Source organism: Rhinatrema bivittatum, chromosome 18 (assembly GCF_901001135.1).
Source record: "Rhinatrema bivittatum chromosome 18, aRhiBiv1.1, whole genome shotgun sequence".
Lineage (NCBI taxonomy): Eukaryota > Metazoa > Chordata > Amphibia > Gymnophiona > Rhinatrematidae > Rhinatrema > Rhinatrema bivittatum.
This window is the reverse complement of record NC_042632.1, coordinates 29110561-29131793: the sequence shown is the minus strand read 5'-3', so window position 1 is coordinate 29131793 and position 21233 is coordinate 29110561. Positions and strand designations below refer to the sequence as shown.

The window sequence follows — 21233 nt, the reverse complement described above, 5'->3', positions numbered from 1 at the left end:
ATGGAACAGACTAGAACCCTGCTTCCAACAATTTTCTAAGTTGGACATAACACCCTTGGCTTCATTACTTTTCTCTCAGTTGGTTTTTTTCTTTTTTTTTTTGTGGCTGCATCCAGATCCTATCTATCATGAATGGACTGATGTCGACCCTTCTTCCCTTAGTACCTTTGTTTCTTATCTATAGTCTGTCAACATTTTATTTTTCTTTGAATACTGCATAACAGTATCTATTCAGTATAGCTGCTTTTTTCCAGTACACATATTCCTCCCTTTTCCAGTCTTGGTATAACAATTCAAGTCATAGAGTTTTCCAATAATAAATTAGTTTCATAATTTAATATTAATAACTATAGTAATATATTCAGCTCCTTGTTTTGAATTATTCATGGAAAGGGAAAATGTGTTGAAATATATTTGTATTATTTTCATAAATCATATTTACTGCAATAATTTAAGTATATTTTACTTGTAGTTTACCAGTATTTGTTCTTTTTAATGATTAACTGAAATAAAAAAACAAATAAAATCAAGAACCAACCCAAAAACAGTATACTATACCAGGTTGTAAAATATTGGACATGAAATAGTTAATTGGGGAAATTATGTGCAATAATCTAGGTCAAACCTCACAATTCCCTAAATAGCAGAACCCTTGCATTCAAATTTTATTATGCCCATTTGCCAAAGAAGTAAATCATCTAAAACTATATTCACACATATGTGTATACATAAACAGAGACTAACACAACATAACATAATATTGTATACTAAACATATAATGATATATTCTAAACTCTAACTCATAAAACCTTGGTACAAACTAGCTCACCTCTTGATAAGTTTCAAGCTCGGATTTATCAGTGGTATCTTGTTTGTTGGTATAGCATGTTGCACAGTTGTCAGCAAACATAATGTCATCAAATCTTTTAACATTTGGTTCAAGGAAAGTGAACTCATTCTTCCCGGACTCTATTCCTGTAGATAGTTGGTAGGTATAAGGTAAAGTTCCATCACAGAAGTGTGATGGATCAGATTTTAAATTCATATCAGAACTTAAACACTGAAGAACAGTTGGCTTCCTTGATCTGAGACATTTGTTCATTAGCAGCAGCAAAACAGACACAAGAAACAAAAATGAGATCAAAGCTAAAGATATTACTAAGTAAAAGGTCAATTCAGATTGATTTTCTGAGGCGCTGGATTGGCTTAATTCTGGAAGAGCCTCTTGGATGTTTTCAGCAAATATTATGTTCATAGTAACTGTGGTTGAAAGAGGCGGTTTTCCATTATCCTGCACCAAAATGACCAGTCTTTGCTTCACAGGGTCTCTGTCTATAAAAGCACGAGATGTTTTTATTTCACCAGAGTGGAGCCCGATGCTAAAGAGCATTGGTTCTGTAGTCTGGAGCAGTTTATAGGACAGCCAAGCATTGTGTCCAGAATCAGCATCCACAGCCACTACTTTAGTAACTAGATAACCTCGGTCTGCAGAAGGAGAAACCATCTCGAATAAGGCGGAACCATCAGATCCAAGGGATGGGTACAGGATTTTAGGTGCATTGTCATTATGATCTTCAATAAACACTTTAACAGTGCAATTACTACTAAGAGATGGGGAACCACTATCTTTTGCTTTCACTTCAAATTGAAAATATCCAAATTGTTCATAGTCCAAAGAGCGTTGAGCATAGATTATCCCAGTCAATGAGTTAATGGAGATGTAGGAGGACACAGGAAATGTCTCAATGTTTCTGTTCACTAGAGAATACATGATTCTAGAGTTCTGTCCATAATCCGGATCTGAAGCATTTATTTTGAAAATGGGGGCTCCTGATAGATTATTCTCTGGTACATAAACAGTGTAAGACATTTGATCAAAAATGGGTGCGTTATCATTGATATCTGTAATTTGTATTTGAATTGTTTTGCTGGTGGAAAGAGGAGGATAACCTTTATCAGTTGCTACAATTGTAACATTATATTCCGATATTAGTTCTCTATCTAGAGTATTGTCAGTTAAAATTTTGTAATAATTACTTGACGATGAAATTATCTTGATCGGAAAATCATCCTGAACTTGGCATATTATTTCACCATTTTCTCCATAATCTTTGTCCTGTACTTTGATCAATGCAATCACTGTTCCAGGAGGAGAATCTTCAGGAATTGGAGTGGAAAGAGATGTAATTGTAATCTCAGGTGCATTATCATTCTCATCAAGAATCTCAATTTCCACATTACAGTGGGCTGCCAGACCACCTCCATCCTTTGCTTCCACATCCATTTTGAAATGCCTGATTTCTTCAAAATCTATATGCCCATTGACTACAATTTCCCCTGTAATGGAATGAAGGATAAATACCTGATGACCGCTGGGTGGCATATTTTTGAAAGAATAATTTATCTGAGCATTTGATCCTTCGTCTTTATCATCGGCTTTCACTTGAAGTACTATGTAGCCGGTTGGTTTATTCTCTTTCAGGCTTGTTGTGTAAATATTTTGAGTAAAAATGGGGAAATTATCATTTGCATCAGTAACTTTAATATTAATCTGAGCAGTACAGGTTCTGATTGGATCTCCCCCATCAAACGCAGTCAGGATAAACTTAAAAATACTCTGTTTCTCCCTATCAAGTGCTTTCACCAGCAGCAGTTCTGCGGATCTCTTTCCATCAGTGCTCCCTTTCTCTTCCAGGATGAAAAACTGATTGGGACTGAGCTGATAATTCTGCAGCGAATTCGTGCCGATATCAGGATCTCGGGCGTTTCCTAGGAGTAATCGCGCACCTGGTGAAACAGATTCACTTATTTCTAGTTCAATGTTATTGTTAAAGAAACTCGGCGCATTGTCGTTAATATCCAGGATGGTCACTTGTATGTGGAAAACATTTAAGGGATTTTCAACAACTGTTTCAATGTTAAGGAAACAATTGATGGATTCTCCACACATTTCCTCCCTATCTATTCTCTCATTTACATACAAGTTTCCATTTTCTGAATTTACAGTGAAATATTGCTTTTCGGTACTTGAAGCAATACGGAGTTTCCGACTTGAAAAATCTTTTATATTCAGACCCAAGTCATTTGCTATGTTTCCCACAAGTGAACCGCTTTCCATTTCTTCTGGAATGGAATAACGAATCTGTCCAGAAACTGCCTGAGCGCTCCAAAATAAAAAGGAAAATAGTACTTGCCGTTTGACTCCCCATTCAGCCTCTCTGGGTTTGATGTGCCGTTCTGTCATGGTCGGAAACTGGATGCTAGATTTCCAGTCGTCTCAGCAGTTTTAGAATTCGAAATATTCCTCAGACAGTACAAGCCAAGATTAAAACTGTACACGGAAACCCAGTACTCATTGGTAAGCTGGGAGATGCTTTTGTTTTGCTGTAATAGCGTGATTTCCTGAAGTGTTTCTTTTCGCCGGATCTGCAGGAGTATAAATATAGGGGACGAGGCTCCAATGGATCTCCAGCGCCAGCTCTTGTTCCGCATTGGCCAACAGCGGCACACTGAGTCTCAACTAGAGAATTACAGCAACTGGATGTCTTCAGGATACTTCTATTCATTCAACAAATAAAGATTGCATTGGTAGGAATTTTCTCACTTTGATGGAAGTAAAATCATAGACTGTTTTCATTTGCCGAGATATTCAGAATATTGTTTAATTCCGAAGTAAATGTTATCTTTCATAAATTCACAAATATGTATTTTCTTCCCATTTTCATACTGATGGTCAAATAAAATATCCTGATAAAGGTGAAATCACAAAGAAGCAGAAAAGTATAACTATGTGACTAAATGTTAAAGTATCCTGGTTTGAAACTGTTATGGATTGAAGCAAAAATTAAACTTTACACGGCTTACATATTTTAATGATCTTGATTATAATGGGCACTCCCTGAAGACTCAGTATTACTGGTATAGTCCACAGTATCAAAATATAATGTTTAGTTTCAGATGGCTTGATTGTCTGGCAAACGACGGTGCGTAGAAAGGCTCTTTATACTGACTTGTAGTACTGACCAAAGTAAGAGGAAAAATTGTATATCATTAATCGTTAGAACGGCATTGGTATAGGACAGCCATATTGCCAGTGGGAGATTTAGACATAAGCTACCTAATGTTTAGGGTCTCATAATATGAGGGACCTCTAAATACTTAAAAAATTACTAAATTTCCATTGTTTCGTTTTTGGGTTTTTTTGGGGGGGGAGGGCTAATGCTATGGGGTCTCTTAAACTTGACATAGTTTAGGGTCTCAGTATCTTAGTCCAGCTCTATTGAGTAGATGCTATTGTTCCAATGTTTCAATCTACACATGTCTACACATCTACACAGGAGAAATGTAGAGATATCAATGAGTTTATAGTTGATATGTGGTTCATAGTATCTGGATGCCAAGTAGGAAACATTTAATATAATCCCTAATTTGGTTTCTGGTAAATACATTTTAAAATACTACACAGAAAGATAAACAAGGACTGGTTAATTTCTTAAATCACTTGGTTGGCTTCAATTTGTTTAATAATTCTAAATTAAACATGATATGCTATTATCTCTGTAGTATAATCTGTGTTTCCTATACAACCAGACAATAATACTACAAAAGGAATTATTAATACATATACATTTTAGATATGGATTTTTGTATGGCTAACACTTCAGGTATGGTAGTTGTCTTCTTAGACAAAGTGAAAGGATAAGTGCCAAAGCAACTTCTGTAAGAGAATGTGTGGGAGAGGACATACATGGAATACAGACTTAGAAAGCCTTACTGTTGTAAGGAAAGGTGGACACTTGCGATACCAACATGCATTAATTGAGACAGGTTCTAAAGAGCTGGAAATCAATTCGAAAGCTGCACAACTTCCTGATAAAGGAATATTTAGGAACTGGTGTACAATTATGAGATATCAAGTGAGCTTGACAGAAACCGGTACAAATCTCTGGATATTGAACATAATTATGTAATGCAAAATGCTTTCTTTGTGTTCATTATATTACAAATATCTAATGTTTAACTGAACAAATCAGAAACCCAGATAGGAAAACGGGCCTAATTGAGTGGGCAGGGAAAGAAAGAGCTGTTATCTTGGTATTTCAACTTATTATAGTTGTTGTTTTCCAATGTAGAAAAAAATACACCAACATTTAGAACACTACTATTTCCTCATCAAAAACTACAAATCTTGGCTTGGTCTTTCCATCTGGGAAAATGACAACTGTTCTCCAAAATTGAAATTTTATTATTGAGCATTTTGTATTTTCTTTACTGTTGTTTTCCTTACCTCTGCCTCTAGATGTGAGTAATGCACGTGGAGATCTTGAATTTATTGGCTCTCTCCATAAGCCTAAAGGAGACTTTAGGTCAATTGATCAATAGAAATATAATTAGCAAACATATTCCTTTCTTGAAAGTGGATTGCATCCTTATAAGCAAAGAGCCCAAATACAAATATTTAAATAAGTTTCAAAAAAGTAGCTCACCTGAAAGAAGCTTAGGTTCTTATCGCTGATATTTAATGCTTCTGAAATTAGGACTGATGATTGTTTCTGAGATGCTTGGTTGACAGCAATTGTATTTGAACGACTTGAATTAGGATAGTCAAACTGGCTCTTTCCAGAGTCTGTGGTTAAACAAAGATCCTGAGAGTAAGTTTGAAGAAATGCTCTGACACCATCTACACCTACATACTGAGATGTAGGAACTGCACTGAAATCAACAGTGGAAGAGTCAAAGAGTTGAGATTCTTTCCATTTACGGAGCTTGATGGCTAGAAGTACTATGATGAAAATAAAGAAGAAACAAGAAATAGTAGCAACAGCGATTACCAAATACAGTGAGAGGTTGGATTCGGTGTCTGTGGGCGACGAAATGCTGCTAAAATCGGACAAAATGTCCTGGATGCTGTCTGTCACCATTACAGTCACAGTAACCGTGGCAGATAAGGGAGGTTGACCATTGTCTCTCACTGAAACCACCAGAGTTTGCTTGACGGAGTGTTTCTCTATAAATAAACGGGCTGTTCTGATTTCTCCAGTATGAAGTCCAACCGTGAAAAGCCCCGGCTCTGAAGATGTGACGAGAATGTAAGAGAGCCAGGCATTTTGTCCAGAATCTGCATCAACTGCTACCACCTTAGTTACAAGGTATCCTGGATCACAGGAAGGAGGCACCAACTCCACACCAGTTGAGCCATCGTTTGGAAATGAAGGGTATAAGATTTCAGGAGAATTGTCATTCTGATCTAAGATAAAAATATTAACGGTGATATTACTTTTGAGAGATGGAGAACCTCCATCTTCAGCCTTCACTTGGATTTCAAAATCTCTGAACTGTTCATAATCAAAAGATCGTACTGCATATATTACTCCAGTCTCCGAGTTAATAGATACATAAGAGGATAGAGGGACCTCATGGAGCTGATCCTCAAAAATAGAATAAGTAATTCTGGAATTCTGACCCGAATCCAAGTCTATTGCCTTGGTAGAATAAATGGAAGTTCCAGCAGGCATTTTTTCTGCAATATAAACTGTGTAAAATGATTGATCAAACATTGGTGGATTGTCATTTTTATCCGAAATCATCAATATAATATTTATGGTGCTAGATAGAGGAGGTATCCCTTTGTCACTAGCTCTTATAGTTATATTATATTCAGATATCTGTTCCCTATCCAAGTATCTGTTAGTAACTAAACTATAAAAATTGCCAAATGATTTCTTTAGTTGAAACGGTAAATTGCCCGAGATGGAACAGGTTACTTGGCCATTTTGTCCTGAATCTCGGTCGTGCACATCTAATAGAGCGACGGCCGTTCCAGGGTGACTATCTTCCGGTATCGGATTGACGAGAGATGTGACGGTAACTTCTGGGACGTTATCATTTAAATTAATAACTTGGATTAAAATTTTGCACCTGGCTGAGAGACCTCCACCATCATTGGCCTGAACTTCGATTTCATATAATTCAGACTCCTCGAAGTCCAGAGTTCCCACAATAGAAATCGTTCCAGTTTTAGAGTTAAGTTGGAATATTTGTGAAGCCCTATCTGTAATTTTTTTAAATACATAGCTTACTTCCGAATTTATTCCTTCGTCCTGGTCAGTAGCGTTCAATGTTACCACCACAGTGTCTACAGGCACATTTTCCAAAATATCCACTTTATAAAGAGATTGATTGAAAACGGGAGCATTGTCATTGGCATCCAGAACAATGACGCTGATTTGAGCCTTTCCAGATCTAACTGGATCCCCTCCATCAGTGGCTGTCACAATCAGATGGTGGACAGCCTGTTCTTCCCGGTCCAGAGCTTTCTGAATAACTAGCTCTGCATATTTCACGCCATCATCTCCTATTTGTACATCCAAAGTAAAGTACTTGCTGTTGCTGAGTTGATAGCTCTGGAGAGAATTATTTCCAATATCTGGATCCTGCGCATCCTGCAGGAAATACCGTGCCCCGGGTGTTGTGCTTTCACTTATTTTTAGCTCTATTTCCTCATTAGGGAACATGGGGAAATTATCATTTATGTCTTGAATTAGAACATCAACTGCATGCATTTTCACTACATCGTCCCCAATGATTTCTACCTTTATCACGCACTCACTAAGCTGCTTGCAAATCTCTTCTCTGTCGATCTTCTCGTTAATGCTAAGATATCCGTTTCCTAAATCGAGAGCAAAATACTGAGTCCTACCTCTGGAAACAATGCGGGCTGCGCGATCCGATAGCTCCTTTACATCCAATCTCAGATCCTTTGCAATATTTCCCACGAAAGCGCCTTTCTGCATCTCCTCGGGAATAGAATAACGAATCTGCCCAAAAGCCGACTCCCAAAGCATAAGCATTAGAAAGAGAAATACTAGTCGACCTTTTAAATCCCGGTGTCCTTTTGTCGCGGCCATTCTCAATTAGCTGCTGAGTTGTTTCCGAGAACGATCGAAAAGGTTTGTATGTTTGGCTTATAAGTTTGATACTTCAGTAATTCCGATCAGCACTAAATTCAAAGCAAGCCGAGGCAGACAATACGAAGATTCTCTTTAGACTCTAAACCCTGTGTCTGAACCGTCGCATCAGTGTTTGCTAAAATATCTGATGAAAGTGAAGAATGGTACGTGCCTGATCGCTTATTTCAGTTCTTTCTTCCTGATTGGTGAAGAGCGGCGCTCAGAGGCTCAACCAATAACTGCAGCGAATGAAACGTTTACTGTTACTGGCCTTGAATCTGAGTTGCGTTTTCAAGGACTATTGATATTTTCTTCGCATTATAACTCTACGATTCTGTGAACTCAGAAGTGCATTTACACAATACAACTATAAATAGCATCGCAAAGTAGCAGTTGGAGCTGAGACCTGCCACCCTAGCAGACGATCCCTGTCCATCAATGTCCAAATTCACTGCATAACCTGTACGACGCTTCTCTGGTATACTCAAACGTAAAGACTGCAGGATCTTTCCTACAGTAATAAAACTTTGTGACGTAATTCATGGAAGTTGTGCACAATGCACACTAATGGAGAAAGAAAACGGTTTACTCCTTATCGAGAAATTTTGGTGCTACTGTTTATGAATAAGTGGAGGCGTTTTTAACAAACTAGGTTGCATTTACAAAAGGGTTTTGCCCATTTTGTTGACTTTGGAAAGGATGCTTACTACATCTGGCCCAAAGTTATATTTTTTGAGCTTGAGCTGTATTTTTTTTAATACAATAGTGAAATAGAATCAAACTATTTGTAATCTAGATAATGAATTATATTACATTCTATACTGATTCTTGAGAGAATTTTATAGCTAAAATAGTTTTGATCTTTATAAGGATTTGAAATTATTCTGGGGCATAAAGTGGAAATTTGTTGAATTGGACATTGTCATTAAAAAAAGAAATAATTGAAATTAGTTTGCCAAATGGATATATCAATGTGAAGCTATATATAAGAGCTATAAATATTAATTTTTGTATTTATCAATCAATTGGAAATTAACCTCTGCTGCTAGCAATGTATTACCAATATATTGGCCGTAGAAGTGCATGAACCCATACTGTGGTAGTAAATAGATTGCCTCAGGTGGCTTCAAAATTTATGTCCTCCTGAACCTCCACTATTGCTATCCACCAGGTCTCCACTGTCATTCTTCACCACTCTCCCCCACTCCTTGCCTTGCATCCACCACTGGACCTTCACTTCTGCTGCCTTCTCCTTCTGTACCTGCTCAGAACCTCAAATCTGCTCTGCATGTACCTGCATCATGTTTTATATGTAGGGACCATGAGCTACTGTATATTCACAGTCACAGTGTCATAATCGTGCTTCTTCTGTAAGCATGATGGCTGGCAGCTCCTGCATTCACACACAAATAGACTTATGCAGGACCACTCAGTCAGTATGGCAGTGAGGAACTGAAGGGATATATAATGGAAGGGATGGCAGCAAGAAGGAAGTGTGTGGTAACAATATAGACTGAGGTAGCTGGGATAATTTTTTCCACCCTTTTTAGCTTGTTTCCATAAACAGCAGGTTATGTAGCTTTATAGATAACTCTGGTCTGTTTATGCTAAGGGCAGACTCACAAATTGCAGTGTTATTCATACCAGTGCTAGGGATGAAATTCATGCATTGATGAAAAACAGATTGGTCTAATGTCACTGTTATACATTTCACTTATTATTTAACATTAAATTTCTCCTCATTCAGCTACTTGCTGTTCTAGATGGATTACAATTGAACATAAACAATAACAATCATAACATTTAAAATGTACACAACATACAGAAATTTCAATAAGTTTCCTTAAAATGTATACAACATAATATAATCAGGACACATCAACAGGTCCAACACCTCCCCCTTTCTTAGTTATAGATGTCAAGAAATTGTCCTCATGAATATCTCATGCATATAAATTTATGGGATACAAATTATTTGATCATATTAAGAAAAAACTTGCCTAAATACAGTAAGCACCTTAATGTACAAATTACAGGTTGGTGAATTGTCCTGCAGATTCTTAATTTTGTTAATAGAATTTTTTCCCAGTCTGTCTTGCAAAAATAGCACATGCACAGGTCTCAACCCAGTTGGTTAAAGCTCAGTGAGAAAAACATTTATTCTACAAATCTTATAAAATGCCCATAATGTAGAAACATTTTTGAGACATGTCTTTGTGTATGTACTAGCTACTACAAACACAATATTTCCCTTTAATCTGCCCTTTACCATCTCCTACCCCATTCTCCTCTTGACCTTTCCCTCTCTTAGATTTCCCCACCACTTTCCATCTCACCCTCACATATCTCATCCCTCCCTCTTTCTTTCTTTTCTCTTAGCTGATTTTCACTGCCTTCTCTTTCCTCCTCTCCTTTCCTTCTCCCCTGCTGATCAGACTCCAGGCAGCCTTTGGAATTGCAGTTGAGCAGTGTGTGGGCCTGTGGCCATCAGGTAATTCAGTGATTATAGTATCAGATCTTGCATGTCAGTTGAGATGGGGCAATCCTGGTGAGTGCTATAGGTGTAATCTTGTAATCAGCTGTCACACTACCTCCATGTGTCAGAGAGATAAGGTAATCATTGGCAGTTCTGGTCATTCTTGTGGGTCAAAGAGAAACTCACCAGCATAACATGATTATGTGGAGAAAGCTTGTGGTCATTCATCCTGCTCCCTTGGTTTGTCTCTATGGTTGTGGTATTCAGTACACGCATAATTGACAAACAGCACGTGTACTCCATAAGAATGTTCTTCTCAATTTCCTACTCTGTTTCTATTCAGACCAAATAAACCAGAACATCAATCTCAGACTCTTTTTGGCTAAGTCCTACGTGCAGGGTCTTAGTTATTAGCTGAGAATGGTCCCTTCTTGTCCTTTAACTGAAACTGAGTACCTATACAGTTCAGTATAACACTGAACTGGTGATATTCTTTTGTCTCTTCATGCAATTTTCCCAGTAGCTATGAGGAGACTTTTCTGCTTCCTAGATCACATAATGTACAATGATCACTTGGTACACCAAAGAGCACACCTAAGTGTGATAGGATATTCAGTAAATGCTGTCACAATGTATTAAACTGTAGTGGATGGTGCAGTGGATAGTTAAGAAATCATTTATTTATTATTTATTTATTTATTTAAGGTCTCTTTTATACCGACATCCGTTGACACATCGCATCGGTTTACAAAAAACAAAACATTTGGGCAGAGCCCTTACATATAACAGCGGAACAGGATTAACTTTTGGGCAGGGCCCTTACATATAACCAATAGAGTACATTAAACAGGGGGTGAAAACTAGATATAAATATAACTCAATATGAGTAAAAAACTATATACACATATAGGAGAGTTCAAAATACAAAAATCATCAGAAACAAATACATTTGATTGAATAAATTAATTATCATATAGAAATTAAGGTGAACATAGTTCAAGTATGAAACTTTTAAGTCTCCGTATTGATCCTCGCCTCATCTCAACAAGTTTATTTTCATGTATATGATCATTTGAAATTGAAATAAAAAAAGCAAAAAAAAGACAAAATTCCACCAAAAACTCATCCAGTCCTAGTGACTTATGAGGAATTAGAGATTTAATGGCTTCTTGAATTTCCTTTGCATAATTGTAGATCCCATTTGCTGCTTTCTTCCAGATTTAACTGGGACTGGTCCAATGTATTAAGAAATTATTATTTATTTGGGTCTCATATTTGTAGAAACATGACGGTAGAAAAAGACCAAACGGTCTATCTGGTTTCCCCTTCCACACCATCTAAATCAATTTTATAATCTCTACCACTTCCTCAGAGAACTCCTGTGTTTATCCTAAGCTTTCTTGAATTCAGTTAATGTTCTTGTCTCCATCACTTCCAAGGGATGGCTGTTCCACTCTATGTAAAGATTATTCCTGAGTCTACCCCCTTTCAATCTCATCCTATGACCCCCTTGTTCTACAGTCTCATTTTTGTTGAAAAAGGCCATCCTTCGGTGTATGGAAACCTTAGCAGTATTTAAATGTCTATTTTGCCTTTCCACTAGGGTATATATATTTAGATCTTTAGGTCTGACCCATATGCTTTAGATCATAGGCTAATGATCATTTTAGTAACTACTGGCTTAAATGCTATTGAAGGTGTGGCCTTCAGAATTGTACACAGTATTCCAAATGAGGGCTTATTTGGAACATATAGATGAGCAATTTCACCTCTCTTTTTCTGCAGACCATTCCTCTCCCTAAGCATCCAAACATCTTTTTGGCCTTTTCCATTACTTTATGCACCTGTTAGGCCCCCTTAAGACCATCAGATATTATCACCCCTAGATCCCACTTTATTTCATGGTTAGAAGAATTTTACCTCCTATTCTGTACCTGTCCCAGGTGGTTTTACAGTCTAAATACATAACTCTGCATTTTTTAGCATTATACCTTAGCTGTCAAACACTAGATCAATCCTCCAGTTTCACTAGATCCCTCCTCATGTTTTCCGCACTCTCCTGACTTTCTGCCCTGTTGTAGATTTTGGTATCATCAGTAAAAATACAAACTTTCCCTACAAACTTTCCTAAATGTCACTCAAAAAATGTTGAAAGGAAGCAGTCCACTTCATATGCCAATTTTCCAATAGTTCAAAGCAGAAAATAAAATACCAAACTATCCTGATTATTACCTTTAGTTTCTGATTGATACAGATTGGAACAGCACTCCATAAACTGTTAGTCAAACTCATTATTCTCATAATTCATCTTATTGTATGACGATTGTACAGCCTGAATTCTTTTCCTATTCCTTCTTGCTTTCAAATATTGTACAAATAAATGATCATTTTGCTTACTGTCTGAATTATTCTACATTGATTTGATTGCTTATTGACTACAAATGGTATTACATTTATATGTTATCTTTCCAGTTGAACAGTTGATTCTCTACTGCCTGATTTCCTAATATTTTATTTTCTCATAGACACAAATTAGGAGAAAAGCAGTGGCAAATTAGGCCCATATGTGCTTAATTTCTCATTCTAAATTGTGCAGTTCTTGCTTCCTTAGCATATTCTTTTCAGCACTAAAGTTTATCAAAATCCCTCCCTTAACAGCTTCTTAAAATGCATCAGTTTAATAATGAAACCTCACATGAATTATTAAATTACTGCTATTTATAAAATATTTCACAATTGCCTTACTAATATGATCTAGTAAATCAAACCCTACAGAAGCCTAGTGTTACATTTCCTAATTAGACTGCGAAGACTTACATCATCCCAAATTAAAATTAAAGTGATTCCAGCATGATTATATATTACTATAGATCTCTGTCTGAACTACTGAAGGGATAAGCAATTTGACTACCAAAAGATGGACTTTTTTGGTAAATGATTGATAAGAAAAAAGAGACAAAATCTTTACCTGCAGGTTGCAAAATTCTCCAAGGGTCTAAAAGCCTTTCATGCCTCATCACTGCTTCTGATTTAATCAACTTTACAGATCTATTATATTTCTATATATTTAGACTGCCTATTCAACTCCAAATCTAGTGGCTGATAGAAGTGCCCTCCTATAATAATAAGTATGTCCTGTCAAAAGGAAATATGATTTGGACAACTTTGAAAGCATTCTGGGGTATTCACTGCTGGGGATGTATATACTTATGACAAAATCTTCCCTTTACCTTTGTGACACCTGTACCCTTCTTTCCACATAAAACTTTTTTTTCAACACTGTTGGCAAAAAGGCTCATTTTTTGATTCAGCCACTATCAACTGCTGTCATTCCTTAAAAGAGAGATGTGTTTCTTATACTGCATAAGGACTCTTCTTATTAACATAAATGTTAATCATATTTTTAATTGTGTGGTTCATCCCATTCATATTCAAAGATACTACTTTAAATTTAGACATAGGCATCATCCCCATATTAACTTAGTTATTTATTTCCATGCATGAAGATTTTAAATCAATTTTATCCAAGAAATGTATATATAACATTGTTTTAGAAGTCAATATACATCGTACCTTTTGTGATTTCTGCAGTTGACTTCTGAAAAAACAAACTCCTATAAACTATAAAATTATTTTTAGAGCAAACATTTTGCCCCACAGGTTGTATTCAGAAGACATATATGAGGAATTTGCTATTCAATATTTTCTCCTGTAGGGCCAAGCCCATGACACTCTTAAAGGACTTGTGTGCTAGATGAACCAAACAAAATGGATCACAGCAACACAAGATGGACACTGAGCTGTACTGAGAATAAAACTTATTGCTCAATAAACAGGACATTGTCTACAAAGCTGAAATTAGCTAGCATAGCAGGATATATATAAACTTGTTGAAACTGCTATGGTCTTAATAGGCATTGTATCAATCTAAGCAACATATTCAGGTAAAAAAGTTGTCTCTGCCAGTACACATCCTCATCACATGAATTATGAATGAATATGCCTGCTAAAAAGAAAACATCTTCTAAAACTTCACCAATCATATACCAATGGAATGTGAGATATCCAATCACCTTCTTTACATTTGGAACCTGTGTATTTACATGAAAGACCCAACAATGCCCATCAACATCTTAAAAAAGAGACTAGGACATAGGAACAGCCTTTCTGCTTACTAATTCATTGAGGCCTCCTGTTCATTCTTATCTGTTACAGGTTCCTGCCTGCAGCTTACTGGATCCCTGCCTCCAGCTTGCTGAGATTCCATCTGAAAGTACTCCTAGCTTACCATCTCTGGACAATATTGACATTGTGAACTGGTTGCCTGGCAAAGCTAAGGCTGTAGCTGGACTGCCTTCATTTTGACTGACACAGACCAGACAAAGAAACATCTAGACCAGGGGTGTCCAACTCTCGTCCTCGAGAGCCAGAAATGGGCCTGATTTTTAGTATATCCACAATGACTATGCATGAGATAGATTTGCCATTATGGAGGCAATGCATGCAAATCTATCTCATACATAGTCATTGTGGATATCCTGAAAACTTGGCCAATTTGTGACTCTCGAGGATCAGAGATGGCCACCACTGAGCTAGACTCACTCCAGAGATGGATAGACTGATTGGATATCTGCTAGCATATGTAAGACTGGGCTAGTTTGTTATCTGATGCTGGGTATTAAGATACCAATGTATTAGGAAAGTGCAAATTGAGATTACAGTTGGGTATAGTGTATTTTAAGGAATTTGGACCAAGAATAATCTGTATATGTAAAAACACAAATGTAAAGCAATGTCTAATACAATTGTAATCATTGTGAGCTTCAACTGCCACAATAAAACTACAATGAACCATGATAAGTGTAAAGAGATCTAGTCTATAATGTGCTTGGGTTGTTTATTCTGAGATCTAAGCAATTTCAGATAAACTCTGGGAATATATACTCCTACTGATATTTGGAGGTTCCACCAAAATTTAGAGACAAACAAAAAGTTGTTTACACTTGATTTAAATGGAATCTGCTATCAGTTCAGTAGAATTGTTGACTGAGAGACAAACATGAAAGATTTTTCAATGAATTATATAATATGCCGCCAGCAAAACAAAGTTCCATCAGACAGATTAGCTGACTGGATTATGGACTTGCATATCTTCAATGAAAAGTTGAAAAACAATCTCTCCCATATGAATGTTTTATAAAGAGTGTTAACTAAGGAATTTAAGCAGTTATCAGAATAATTAACAGAGGTATTGGAGTGAGTTTTTGTCTTGTTAATTATAACAAACAATTTTAGGATGATTCACAAGTTCAGCAAGGACAGCTTATAGTAATGTAGCTTTATATTGTGAAGTTAGAGACAAAACCTGGAGTGGATTTTGAATCAGAGCACATGTTACAAAGTGATTTGAATAGAATTACTGATTTCACTAGACAATGTCAGAAGAATGGAGTTAGGAAGTCAGATAACTATTGTGAACTGTCAAGGAATGGTGTAAAATTGTTACTCAGCAAAATTCAGAGCAGAAAGAAATAATGAAAAAAAACCCCAGGAGGGATCTTATAATATTGGGAGCTGAAGAAGTGAGTCACCAGGAGATCTGCTGTTTGGGAAGGCTCAGTTATTTCTAGAAAGAAGAAGAGACTCTCCAAGCCCCCCAAGTTGATGTAATTCAAACGTGACAAACAGCTGTATAAGTGTCATGTTCTGTGGCTGCTCCTTAAGGGACCTTACAGCATTGGGAACTAGGAGATCTGGGAGATCTGCTGCATGGGTGGGCTCAGTTGTTCCTGGAGCCAAGGAGAGACTCTCCAACTCCCCCAAGTTGATACCATTCAAACAGAACCAGCAGCTGTAAGTGTCATGGCCCATGGTGTGCAGCCATTGATGCACAACTAATGCCATGTATCAAAGGGGCATGCCCTTTGGGTAGCACTGTGGGATTAGAATGGATTGATGATTGCCTCAAACTGAGCAAAATATTCAGCATCCTGGAATTGCAGTGTTAGTGGTATAGGGAGTTTGCCCCATTTAGTTGCCTGTCCATTCATACCTTATAGGTAAGAGGAGGAAAGGATGCATTTGGGCTGCTCTGTCAGAGCCTCTGGCATCTCCTTATTTGGCATAGACAACTTTGGATGGGTTTATGACTCTCTTGCTTTAAAGTTCATTGTTGGAGGTAATGAGCTTGGTGCTTCTGCAACTATAAGTGTGACTGAAGTCACACTTAATCCTGACAGCTGCACACCTCCAGGATTGAGAAGAGGAGTCTGTAGCATGGTCTGCTGCAACTAGGGAGATGTCAGAAGTCAAATTCCATCAACTGTGTGACAGAGGTACTGTTGCTATAATTCTGAGGCCCAACTGGAAGAAGGGTATTGACAGTTTCTCAATTTCAGCTACAAACACCAGAGGTTAAGACACTTCCTATTAAACCACATAAATTGACTCTTGAGATTCTATGGACTGCTGTTGTAGAATTGGAGAAAGCCTTGATGGCTAGATTTGATGGTACTTTATTATCCCTCACTAAAATACATAGTTAGATAAAAATCCAGGCACAAGTGAATGAAGACCAAGGACAGAGATTGGCTAATGTTGAGACTCTGCAAAAAGTAATGCATGGATGTGAAGCTGCCTTTTTTAAAATAAGAATCTAGTTCCTCATAACCTAGAGCTGTTAGAAAATCAATGTAAGAGGTGTAACCTTTGTTTGTTAAATTTTCCAACGTTTCCTTTGATTCTCCTATAGATATGTTGAAAACATTTTATCAGGAATTTTTGAAGGTTCTCTTGGACTCCATTCCATCAATTGCCCTACTGGCCCTAGAGGAGCTTTGATTTAGATGTTTCTTAGAATCCTGAATTGTCTACAGACAGTTTAAATCTTACAGCTATTTTGAAAGATTCACAGTCAGAAATTATTTCTAGGGAAAATGACAATGAAACATCCACTGGTAATCATCAAGAGTTCATGGGAAGAATTCCTAAATGGGAATGAGCTTTTGAAGAGGTTGTCCCTCATTTTTTTACTATGTTTAGGATGTTATTTGGACTCAGGTAAAACACCTAATCCCTTATGGCAGAGTTCACCAAGGGGGGGGGGGGGGGGAGGTCAAAGGACCTTGTTCTTTGAGCTTAAGGAAACCTCTATAAAAATTAATTTTCAAGGGTCATCATATCCTAATCTCCTACAGCTCCATTGTGAAGCAGCTTGAGAGAAAGTAGAAAAGAATGACAATGTTATATGTATCAATAAAGGTTGAATAATTTCATGTTCCAGAGAAATTATTTTCACCAGTCTATTAAATTATATGCCACTTTATAAGAAGTCAGATAGGAATGTTATACCTGAAAAATATTGACTGACTAATTTGACTGCTATGCTGGAAAAATCCAGAGATGAAGATACTGTTTCCTTTACATTGATATTAAACTTATTGGTGGATTTCAAGAGATTATTTGTTGAGGCAGTACTTTCATATGAGAAATATATTAGTTTGTATTCAGAAAGTAGCCATGTTACTCAACATAGCCAAGTTCAATCAAGTTTGGAGGAAATACTTTTTTCTTTTAAGATCTAGAGTACAATTAGGGAGTCTTTTCTAGCTAAATTTTCCTTGCAAGTATATTGTTAAGCTGGTTGGAATCAAGTATGTCTTCTATGATTCTGCTCATTTGATTCATTGCAAACATGAGAAGCAGGCCTCATCCCAACCTGAACCAGTTTGTTCTGCCAGAAGAGGCCTTATAAGCTTTCTTTCATGCGTTTGGATAAAATAGTCTAAAGCAGTGTTTCCATTACTATTCTTGTAATTTCAGTTTTGTGTTTTTTCTTCTTGGTATTTGATAACTCTACCCCATATGTGGACTGCAGTTGGCTGTGGAATTATTTTTTAAATTATTTTTACTGTTTATAATGTTTCTTTGTTAAACATTTCCTATATTGGAATATATTTATAAGAATTTCAGTTACAATCTTTCACAAAAAGTGAAAGATTCAATAATTAACATTGTTCTTAATACCGACAGCTTGAAGATATTGTTGAAGGAATCATATACTCTATTACAAGACTGAAGGAAAGCAATAAGTTGAGGAAGCATCAATGTCTACGCCCTAGAGTTCTCACCTGACATACCTTAGGAAATTGATATCCGCCATGATGGGGAAGCCATTATATTATTCACAAGGAGAATTGTCAGAGTATTCAAGCATACCCATTACTGAATAGTTACAACTAACTAGTGAATCATTCTTCTTCTAACTAAATGGCAAAATAGCACTTTATTCTGTTAAATAGACTAACACCTGGGTAAAGGTAACACAACCAGATACCAACTTATTAGTTGGTACTGGTAGCATTACACTGAAGTTTGGTGATATTAAATTCAAATACAATTTAGGTCTTGAGTTACCACTTTACTTTGGCTCAGATCATGTTATTAGACTTGGAGCCCATCTGGATTTGATAAACAGCATCCTTTGCAGTCATATGAAAGGTGACTCTGTGGTCTATCGAATGCTCTCCAATCACATAAATCAGAGCATAGTGTTCCCAGAGTTTGTGAGGTAATAAGTGCCACTGATAATTGTATGCCTGGAAAATCAAGAACCTACTCTTGAAATGATGGATACTAATCCAAAACCTGAATAATCTGTTTTCTTTTAGAAATGTAGAACAGAACTCTTGAGTTTCCTTTCCATGATTTTTATTTATTTATTCTACTGACAGGAGAAGAATCTGCCAAGTTAACATTCTCGGATTCTCTTTTTGGCATTGTAATGCAAGATACTTATGGATTCCTAATTACACAATCAAAGTCACATAAAAAGTGTTTGCATCACTGGATCTTTATCATGTTATCCTGAAACATTTAACATCCCCCCCCCCCCCCCCACACACACACACAAATGTGGTTGAAGGCACAAATGAACTATGCAATTGCTTATGTGCAGATTATCTGAGTCAGTTTGATAAAATCATGATCCAGCCAATCAGAAAGGAACAAAGAAAATTCAGATTCAAGTCACTGTCCACAAGGGAAGTGCCATTCCTCTATATGTTGTGATGCACATATTAGAAATTGCTTATGTTCTAATTTACCTTTTAAATTACTTGGCAATGTCTATCAATTGAAACAGGTGTTTAATGAAGGCATCTAGTTGATAATCTATTTCTTCATGTTGAAGCTCCTGCTTTTTGGGTATATCAGATTGATGACTCACAGCAATATTTAGTGTCCAATTTAGGAATGTGTTAAGCGAATGAATACATTGGTTGTATCCTGTTGAACTATAAAGATTTTCATGCTTTTGAATTGTCTATTGGCCAAAATGCAATACAGATCATGGACTACAATTAGACTCTCAATGCAAGCTGTAAGGGTCAATTTGATGATACCTCCAAGGCGGGTAAATGCAGGGGTCAGGACAGGAAGGTCTGGCATGAGATCTTCTGCCAGGCCAGTCACTGTCTCTTTAGGTTGGGCACTCTGGTGCTGGTGGCTGACAGGTCTTGTGGTGGGCGGTTCTCTGTATCGGGGACTGGGCACCCACAGGGACTGGCAGGCAGCGGCAGGCAAGGGACATGAAGATGCCCTGAACACAAACACAAACAAGGAATGCACCAGCAGGACAGGGGTAGACAAGGAAGTTCAAGGCAGCAGAGGTATACAGACAAGCAAGGGGCAAGGCAAAGCATGGAACTACAAGGACAGTACAAGGGAAACACATGGACAAGGGGGTTGTAATAAGACCAAGCACAGGACAGGGACAAACTAGCAATACGGTGATAAGAAGGACCACAGGAAGGCCCAGACAATGAAAAAGCAAAATTGTGAGCACATAAGCACAGAAAACCCCTGAGATAACTCAATAGAGTAAAGAATCATGTAAATGACTCAAAGGCAAGATAGGTCTCAGGGAGGACTTGGCAAGACAAGGGCAAGAGAAGGAACAGATAGAGAGGCCCAGACAGAGCTAGGACAAGGCTAGGAGTACACAGACTAGATAGGCTACTAGGAGGCCTAGACAATGCAAAGGGTTCACAGACTAGATAGGCCACTGGGAGGTCAAGACAAGATAAGAACAAGGCAAGGAGCACAGAGGCCACAGTGGGACTAGACAGGACAAGATCAGTACAAGAGGCTCACAAACTAGAATGGTCACTGGAAGGCCCAAACAGGGCTAGAGCAAGGCAAGGGACCAGAACCAGGATACTAAGAAAAGAATACAAAGACAAGGGACCAAAGGCAGAGAGCAGACTCCATGCTGAGGCAGGGAGTAAGTTATGAGGGAGGATTTTATAAGGCTGGCCTTGCTGCAAATTGTAGAATTCAAGGCAGAGGCTGGAACGGGTCTGCTTGGTCTACTGAGGACCGCTGCTTACAGGGGGGCTGCTAGCAACCAGTTTTGTTACACTCAAGATAAAGACATTCTACTGACTGATTGTGTTTTTGACATGTGTTGTTTTTTTTTCTTCTTTATGTCGTCTTGATTGGACAATATAAAATTTTCTTTTTCCTTGGTAAAAAGATTAAGGTTATGACTCAAACTGAAAATGACTGCTTTACTGTTTCTCTGAATTTGCAAGACTTAGTGGAACCCAAGCTTACAGAGATGTAATTACACATACACTACTCTTACCTTTGTGTTACCTGAATTATGATAGCTTGATAAAGTGATATGATATACTTAGATAACATTAGCTATATTTTGTTTCTGATTTTCATATATTAACAAATATTATATTATCCATGACTAATTTAGTCAAGTGATGTTTTAAAGTTATAATCAGTAATTATTCATG

The 21233-nt window shown here is 37.2% G+C and overlaps 2 protein-coding genes across 2 annotated transcripts; both read right to left on the bottom strand.

Moving 5' to 3' along the window:
• Positions 1 to 567: 567 nt before the first annotated feature.
• Positions 568 to 3416, bottom strand: LOC115079996 (protocadherin gamma-B2-like). The gene has a single exon (XM_029583996.1). It carries the CDS (start codon positions 3242 to 3244, stop codon positions 821 to 823), a length of 2424 nt encoding a protein of 807 aa, XP_029439856.1. The 5' UTR covers positions 3245 to 3416; the 3' UTR covers positions 568 to 820.
• Positions 3353 to 8035, bottom strand: LOC115079681 (protocadherin gamma-A4-like). Its single transcript, XM_029583434.1, has 2 exons — positions 5487 to 8035; positions 3353 to 3520 (listed from the first exon to the last, which is right to left on the bottom strand). Exons 1-2 carry the CDS (start codon positions 7905 to 7907, stop codon positions 3353 to 3355), a joined length of 2589 nt encoding a protein of 862 aa, XP_029439294.1. The 5' UTR covers positions 7908 to 8035.
• Between the last annotated feature and the right edge of the window lie 13198 nt (positions 8036 to 21233).